General features: G+C 33.1%; 1 protein-coding gene across 1 annotated transcript; it reads left to right on the top strand.

Moving 5' to 3' along the window:
* The first annotated feature begins 4,799 nt into the window (after positions 1 to 4,799).
* Positions 4,800 to 9,287, top strand: LOC140872469 (receptor-like protein 4). Its single transcript, XM_073275316.1, has 9 exons — positions 4,800 to 4,980; positions 5,073 to 6,152; positions 6,517 to 6,667; positions 7,301 to 7,372; positions 7,867 to 7,935; positions 8,102 to 8,170; positions 8,278 to 8,355; positions 8,473 to 8,678; positions 8,806 to 9,287. The coding sequence occupies exons 1-9, from the start codon at positions 4,893 to 4,895 to the stop codon at positions 8,910 to 8,912; spliced, it is 1,920 nt and encodes a 639-aa protein (XP_073131417.1). The 5' UTR covers positions 4,800 to 4,892; the 3' UTR covers positions 8,913 to 9,287.
* The last annotated feature ends 288 nt before the right edge of the window (positions 9,288 to 9,575 follow it).

Raw genomic sequence — 9,575 nt, 5'->3', positions numbered from 1 at the left:
TTGACAAGACTTGAAAATCATATTTTGGAAGGAAAGATTTTGACCGAAAGTAATGCGGGTCATAAAGTGATTATTCCAATATTGTCATTGACTCTTTCTGACCCAAGACTTCATTTTAAATTTCAACGGAGACAGTTTCTTTTTGTATCATATGCAATGACAATCAACAAAAGTCAGGGTCAATCTTTATCTCATGTATGATTTTTTTTTTTGAAAAAATTCGTTTTTAGTCATGGTTAATTGTATGTTGTTATATCCAGAGTTACAAATCTTAAAGGTCTAAAATTTTTGATGTGTGGTAATGATAGCAACAACATAAATCCAATGGCAAATGTTGTATTTAACTTAAGGAGGTTTTTCAGAATATCGCACCGATTAGATACCAATTTTGATATAAAATTAAAGACTTCTTAGATCATCCGATCCATCACAATCGTTTTTTTGTCTTATCACATGTCTTTTTACGCGAAGTGGCACCCACACGAATGGTATGCTGATGGTTGAAGTAATTAATATCTTTTATTTTGAAATTGATCTGTACATTAATATATATTTTATATATAGGTCTTTTCCCTTTAATTATAATATAATATCAAATTATTGTTACTAATTTTTTATAATGCAATTGACTGTCAGCAATTTTAGTTTTTGATTTCTTTTTCACAGAACAGTTGGCTTGCCCATGTTATTTTTCCCTGTTATAACCGACAGCAGGTGGGAAATTTATTTTAAGATTTTTTTCAATCAAATTAGTCCATTATTATATAGATATATTGGGAAATTTATAGAATCAGAAACTTCAACAATTTATGCAAAAATGTATCGATATATTCTGTTTACTTATATATGCATAATTCCTCAATAATATATGTAAAACTCCACAAGAAAAGCAGAAAGAAAAGTATGTATGTCACGGGTTTAATTTGAAGCTACCTCAAACCTAATATCACGAGATGACAAATTAAGAGAATGCGGTGTGTGTGTAATATATAGTTTGTTTGGTTGCACAAGTGTTAGTTGAATAAATTAGCTTGAAATACTTCTTGTCTCTCTTACATGGAAGGAATATTATTTGTTAGATATAATATTTCGATATGTTTTATGAAAATCATGCCATGTAATAAACAATGATTGCTGAAAACATTATGTCATCAATTTTTTTTATTTTATTTTATTAATGATAGAAACAATTTAAACAAAATCGGTTAGGCATGCATTTGGATTTGGGTATTTGAATATGTAAGAAGCGAGCTGGGTTAAACCAGCTAGATTTCAGATTTACTTTTTTATTTTTATTTTTATTGGGTTTAGTTAAGACCATATTAGTGTTTCTATGTTTGAGAATTGACACAAAAGATATCTATCGAAAAATTCGTAATTTTTATGTATGATAGAATATTTGTCGTTTTAACAAATATTATAACTGGCGGTAGAAATATAATTCAAATATTTTATAGGATAAAACAACATAAGATTTCTAATAAGGATAATTATTGTATATCAACAAAGACGGTCCTACGTACTAGCCCTCAGTAGTGTCTTTGGCATGATTTCCATGCAACAGATATAATTTTCCACTACATTATTTTATGAGTCAAATTATTGAGATTGTTGGGTGCAATAATTATCTCTACTAGTAGAGAGGTCGAACAATGACGCTTGAACTGCTATGCGATTTAAAAAATTTGAATTGCACTATTATATTACCACCAGTTATAGTTTTTGGTAAAACAGCAAACGTTCGGTCCTAAAATTGGTATCAGAGTCAAGATCATGAGTTCAATTCTCACTGATTGCAAGGAGTGCAATTATTGTGAGGAAGATTGTTGGGGTGCAATAGCTGTCTCTGTTGGCCTTAAAACGGTCAAATCATGGCGGCTTGGACTGCTGTGCGGTTTTAAAAAATTAAATTGCGCTATTATCACTAGTTATAGTTTTTGATAAAGCGACAAATAATCGAGCTTATTAAAATGATTTCATACGTACACCTTATGTGAGGTTTTCCGCAGCTTAATGAGGAGGTTGGGAGCTGTGACATATTAACGAGCGATGATGTGAAAGGTGCTAAACACCTCCACTCGAATTCAGCCGCCCACCTCCCATTTGGACTTGTCTTTCCCACTACCTAGCATTTGTTTTTGTGGTTACCACTCAATATTTAATTTTATATATATATATATATATATATATATATATATATATATATATGTGCTTGATTTAGTGTTTTTTTTAAAAAAATTTTTGTATGATTTGGGATTATTTTGGTATACTTTTTAATTTGCATAACAATGTCAATGATGGAGCTATAAATTTGTAACTTGTTTAGATAATAGGTAAAATTTTTGAATTTTTTTTTAAAATGGATGTGACATGCTAGTTATGAGTAAATTGCTAATTTAATAACTTTTTTTATTAAATAAAATATTAATTTTCTAAAGTGACCGGTCTTTTTGTAAAAGTAATTTGATGTCACATAGTTACGATGTTATATTCTCAACTTTTATATATAGTATAGATCTATAATCAAAACAAGTCAATCTAAAATATTCATCCATGGAGGGCTTGTATATACAAGAGCAGGGGTTCATTTATAAATCAATAAAAAAACAATTATTTTTCATACAACAGTTGAACGGAACTTTATAAAAGCTAAGTCCGCAACAACATGAAGGTAGTATTTGTGATAACTTTTAAGAAGCACTTTTCAACTTTTTTTTAAACAAAATTCTACAAAATTTCAAATTTTTTATAAGAAGAAGTTGAAAAGTGCTTTTTCGAAGCTCTCCAAAATATTACCGAAGTATACTTCATGAATTTGCATGCACCCAAAGATTCGATTCTGGTATGATTAACCGACACGAGCTACACATAGATTCTGGAATTTAGTAGGGATGACAATTTTTCCCGCGGGTACCATCCGAAACGTGGCGGGTTTAGGGGAGTATTTTCGGATATGGGTTCGGGTTCGGGGATTTTTTACATATTTGGGCGGGTATGGGGATGCTATCCCCGTCCCCGAACCCGCCCTGATAATAATAATAATAATAATAATATTTTAATTATCAAATTTTATTATATTTAAAATATTATTAAAAAATTAAAATTAAAAGTATTATTATTATTATTTCGTTTATATATATTTTTATACATTATTTATAATACATCCGTTTATGATAGCGTAGTTTTTTATAACATAAAAATATTATTTGAATTTCATTCATGTTACATACACATATAAAGTATTTATATTATTCTACATACACATATAAAGTATTTATATTAGTCTAATATATATATATATATATATATTATTTATTTTGATAAATTTAGAAACAATAAATAATCTTAATAAATTTTTGATACATAGTATTTTCTTTAAAATAATAATTTTGATTTATAAAATTTTTTATATTTTAAATATTTTATTAATTTTAAAAGTTAATATTATAATAATAATAATATTTTAATTATCAAATTTTATTATATTTAAAATATTATTAAAAAATTAAAATTAAAAATATTATTATTATTATTTCGTTTATATATATTTTTATACATTATTCATAATACATCCGTTTATGATAGCGTAGTTTTTTATATAATAAAAATATTATTTGAATTTCATTAATGTTACGTATACATATAAAGTATTTATATTAGTCTAATATATATATATATATATATATTATTTATCTTGATAAATTTAGAAAAAATAAATAATTTTAATAAATTTTTGATACATAGTATTTTCTTTAAAATAATAATTTTGATTTAGAGAAATATTTTGTATTTTAAATATTTTATTAATTTTAAAAGTTAATATTATAATAAAAAATTTGAACCAAAATATTTTATGTATTATATTATAAAATTGAATAATAATTTTTATATTCTTATATAATAAAATATATATATACTTATATATATTCGGATATGGAGATGGGGATAGAGCTTTGTCCCCGCGGAGATGGGTACGGGAAATCCCCGATAATAATTAATGGAGATCGGGGCGGGTATGGAGATCGAGTTTAAATTCGGGGACGGGGATGGGAAAGACATCCCGTCCCCGACCCACCCCGCCCCATTGACATCCCTAGAATTTAGTTTAGGGATATGCACTTAATTTGGGGGTACCTCGCATAATTTACGCAGTCAATTTCAGGACAAAAACAGTAGCAGTTAAATTTTAAATATAATTATAGGGAATTTAATGATCACGCAATAATAGAGTGAACTTTATGGTCTCATATCAATGCAAATAAATGTAACTTTTAAATTCAAATCCCAACTACCCAAATTAATATAAACTCTTTGCAAGTGATTCAATTCCACTCTTCTACCTCATGCATGTAAACGAATCGATTCAAGTTGAATATAAAAAGTAAAAATTTAAAGTTTAAATTTAGCTCGAATTAATTATATTTAAGTTCGATTCAAAACTTGAAAATATTAAATTTTTGGCTGAATTCGGCTCGAAATGCTAGAACCTATTCACAAGCTCTTCGAACTATTACTTAAAAAATAAAGCTCGATAATGAGGTCCGGAAGCTAGAAATACTCGAAATTATATATATTTAATATAAAATTATATATATATATACACAAGTACTCATTTAGAGTTTGTTGTTTTCATATATATTAAAAAAATATTTGAAAACGTAAATTTAATTTTATAAAGTAATTTTCGAAAAAAAGAAAGAAAGTCAACAATCGTTTGACAAATCTCCCCCACAGATCTTGAATCTTAAAAATCCATTTTTAATTATATGGAATTCCCAAGTCCCATTCGTTCTGTTTACTACATTTTCCACTGTAACTCACGAAACTCGCTCTCTCTTGTTTTCTTGGTTCTGTGTAATGTCCAGACAAGAAACCTTAAACCAACACCTACAATGTCCCTTCTCCCTCTCCTCCTCTTTCTCTTTCTCTTTCTCTTTCTCTTTCTCTTTCCTTGTCTTTCTCTATCCTCTGCTCCCTTCAGTGAGTGTTCACTCACCTACACATATCTACCTGTAACTTCCCTTTTCTTTGCTTTGGAAATTGATCGGCTAACGCTCACTACTTTTTCGCAGACTACAGTCTACACATTGACTGCGGCGGCCTCGTGAATTCCACCGATGCTTTCCACACGACGTGGGTCTCCGACCGCTTCTACTCCGGCGGCGCCACCTCGGTCGTGTCGGAGCCGCTACACTTCCTCCACCAGCAAGAGAAGACTCTCCGCTACTTTCCCATATCTTCTGGTAAGAAGAACTGCTACTCCATCCCCATCTCCGCCGGCTCCGGCAGGTACTTGCTCCGTACGTTCACTGTGTACGACAACTACGACGGGAAGTCTCACTCGCCGTCTTTTGACGTCTCTGTTGAGGGTACTTTAGTCTTTTCGTGGCGTTCGCCTTGGCCGGAGTCGGTTTCGCGCTCCGGAGCGTATTCGGATCTGTTCTTTTATCTCGATGACCCGGATGTTGATCTTTGCTTTTACAGTATTGCTACTGATTCTCCTGTTATCGGGTCTTTGGAATTGACCCAAATTGACACCAACGCGTACCCTTTTGATTACGCAACAAATTCAAGCAATTACATTCTGGTTAACTACGGCAGGTTTTCATCCGGGTCGGATCAATGGGGACCCGGATTCAGCAATGACACAGATTCCTTCGGCCGGTCATGGCAGTCTGATGCTGAATTCCGGCTAACATCCGTATCCGTTACTAATGGAGCAACAATCAAAGCCATTTCGGCAATCCAAAACGTAATTAATGTCGAACAAAGCCCGAATTATTTCCCGGAAAAGCTTTACCAGACCGCGATAACGGCCTTAGGTAACGGCGGTGGCGTGTTGGAGTATGAATTGCCGGTTGATGCTAAGCTCGATTACTTGTTATGGTTCCATTTTGCTGAAATAGATGTGAGTGTAAATAAAGCTGGACAGAGGGTGTTTGATGTGATTGTGAATGGAGAAAATATAAGTAGAGTGGATGTGTATGAGAAAGTGGGGGGATTCGCTGCTTATGATTGGAGTCATGTGGTCAAGAATTTGAGTAGCACTACTTTGAGTGTGAGGTTGGAGCCGGTGGTTGGGGCGCCGGTCATTTGTGGACTCGAGAATTATGCGATAGTGCCTCTTGATCTCAAAACAGTTGCTGATCAGGGTACGTGTTTCGTATGCTTCTTTTATGTTTTTCGGGATTGTGATTATATTTCTCTGCATTGTGTTTGGATGAGGAAAAGGGAAAGATCGAATTTTTGTTTTTGCTATTTGGTTAGAAATGTAGGATTGTTAAAGATAATGGGATTTTGTAAAATTCGGAAGTTGTTAATTCTAGAATTGTGGAGTCTGCAGTAGGTAATCTCATTCTTATATGATTGTCTTTTTTCATATAGGAATTCATTTTTGTGTTGAACCGGCTATCTTTGGTAATTAAGACATGTTGTGAGTAGCTTGTAACTCTATTTGGTGTTCAGAACACAATCTGTGACAAATCTTTGTAATAGTTTATGCCAAAACATTTGCAGTTATTGCGATGAGAGCACTGAAGGAATCGCTTCGTATCCCAGACAGAATGGGTTGGAATGGAGACCCCTGTGCCCCTACCACTTGGGATGCTTGGGAGGGTGTTACCTGTCATCCCACTAAAGATGAATCTACCCTTGTTGTCTCCCAAATGTAAGTGCTCATCCACTTTGAAAGTCTCTATTGTATTAGAATTTAGAGCTGTGTAGTTTGAAAGCTAGTCTTTTTCTTTTGCACGATCTTGATTTACTTATTTTTGAAACTCTGAGTAAGAACTGGTGGCTGGAAATATTTTTTTTATATATATATATATTTTCTGAAAATAGATTGTGATTTGTGTTTGAGACCAAGTACTTAATTGGAAACGGCTTTGCGTGGGCCGTTTCATTTGCAATACCATCATCAAACGAAGTTTGAGACTCTGAGTTGGAACTGGTGGCTGGAAATCTTTTTTTTTTTTTTTTTTTCTGAAAATAGATTGTGATCTGTGTTAGAGACCAAGGTAGTGTTTGAGATTGCTTAAAAAAGCACTACCTAGGTATTATAACTGGAAACAGCTTTCCATGTGCTGTTTTATTTGTAATTCCATCATCGAACAAAGGCATGTGGTTAAACCTTTGCACGTCATTTTCAAAGTTCATGATTGCCATTTAAGGTATCTTTTATTGTGGGTCTTCTGAAATTTCTGCATCATGAACGCAGCATTGCAATTTCATTGCATGTTAGTTATCGTTCTCCATTGGAGAAGATCATTATTTCTTATGTTTTATTTTATCTCGTTCACAGAGATCTTGGGAGCCAAGGCTTGAAGGGGTATATTAGTGAACAAATCAGTCTTTTGACAAACTTGGTAAGCCTGTAAGTATCAACCGTTGATTTCGTAGATCATTGTTCATTGTGAATTGCTGCTCAGATAGAAAGTAGTGACTAATTGAGATTCTTTAAATTAGTTGTTCTGCGAATCATCTGCATATGAAAGTTGCCTTTCTGCATGTATAGACTGCAGTGGACTTTTGACGGGCTATGAGAAATATTCGATATAATATCTCCATCTTTTGAATTTGGATGAGTTTCAATAATGAAACCAGAGCAGATGTCTCATTATTGAAATTGGGACAGTTAAAAAAAAAAGGAACATATATATAATTTTTGCTTCAAACTATCCGAACCTTCAAGTAACTTATTGAGTATTCACTTCGCCAATTTGTGCTGTTAGATAGCTGTTCCTTCTGCTCAAGAAATCTTCTAAGCAATAATCGACAGAATCCATGATGCAGCACTTTGGTTTTCTGTTCATATTTGGTCGTTTGCTATATTACGTTACCTTTCGATAAAAATATTTTTATGTGCAGGAATTTGAGTTCCAATTCTTTGGGAGGTAGCATACCCTCGGGATTGGGTCAAAAGTCTCTTGTGAAGCTGTAAGAGTTTATTTTTCACTTAAATACGCCAGCTTATCGTCGCTGTTTCAAATCATTTATCTTACTAAGATATATTTTAAGCCCCAAATTAAATAATTTGCTAACACAAATATGTCGAACAAGGTTTGATATCATCATTTGTATTTTGTTAACATCTTTGTTGCAGGGATTTATCAAATAACAAATTGACTGGCTACATACCCGATAGCCTAACTTCAGCCAGCTTGCAGCTTGTGTAAGTTGGGAGACTCTTCTGATCAAAGGACTGTCATGCACAACACACACGAGAGAACGCAAATTTAGTTTCTCTTCTGTCTCAGTAAGCTCTCTGCTTGTGCTCAGGTTCTTGAATGATAATATGTTGGAGGGACAGGTTCCGGAAGCGCTATACTCGATTGGGCTCCATGGCGGAACTATAGAGTATGTCATGGCATGTTATACTCTTGACCTAATGCCCATATTTACGTTTCCTATTAAACTTGCATGTTCACTGTTATTCTTGAGTTTATTTAGTAAACCACACAATCTTACTTTCAGCCTTTATGGTAACAAAGAATTATGTGGTGTACCCTCTCTGCCGAATTGTTCGCTGATTTGGGGGAAAAATGGCTTGTCTACTGGTGCAATAGTTGGTATAGCTCTGTCATGTCTCGTGTTTTTTTCGGCGTTGGTTCTTGGTATATACTGCTGCATCAGTAGGCGGCGAAATGAGTATGACTTTGGGTTACCTCATGAACTAATGTGTAAGTTCCTGAATATACTAATTTTTTCAATTTTGACCAAAATTCCAATTCTTACAGCTAGCAGTTTGTTAACCTTATTTCACTTGTTATAACATTACAAACTCGTTTCTTGAAATTCTTTTCATAGCTCTTGCTGCAAAAAGAAACAGATATCAGAGACAAAAATCCTTGATGACTCTCGAAATGGAAAGCCAACATGCCAAAGGATTCATACCGACCTATGATGAAAACTGACTCAACATACATCTCTAGCATAGAACAAAGTTTTTGACGCTCGAAGCTGATGTACATAATTGAGGGTTGATGATATTGATCACGCTGATACATATTTCGGCGGCAATGAAGTTCCAAAAGATTGAGACCACCTGTTTGAAAAGATGCAGTTCGAGCCACGTCAGCTTGTGTTAGAAATTACAGGGAGTAGTGTTTCTTGGCTAGTTTCATGGGATCAGAAAGCATAGGGAAGAAGTTAGTCCACATTGTATCATAACAAGGTTTTGCTATTGTATCATGACAAGGTTTTTTCTACATGGTCTCAAATGGTTGTTCTTCATGGCATAATTTAAATTTGTCTCTATAATTTGGGACAAAATCGACACGGTCATCAGTTGTTTGTGTTATGCTAAAAAAAATCTATCAACTTATGAATGCAGACGCTTTTAGCTCGTGACATTAAATTATTGTTAAAAGTTGATGAAAAGAGGATACATGTGCACATGTTAAAATTTCCCCCTAAACCGAGAGTTTATTTGATAGCAATGGCCTAATGTTTGAGGACCAAGAGCGTTCAAAATTCACAAGTTGAATAACTATTTTGACATATAGCAAAACCTAATGATTGAAATTTTTTTTTGTGAAAATTAAAAAGTACAGTCTCGTTCTTAATTATATAAGCAT

The sequence above is a fragment of the Henckelia pumila genome, unplaced genomic scaffold (assembly GCF_033568475.1).
Source record: "Henckelia pumila isolate YLH828 unplaced genomic scaffold, ASM3356847v2 CTG_466, whole genome shotgun sequence".
Lineage (NCBI taxonomy): Eukaryota > Viridiplantae > Streptophyta > Magnoliopsida > Lamiales > Gesneriaceae > Henckelia > Henckelia pumila.
This window is presented reverse-complemented; position numbering and strand designations above follow the sequence as displayed.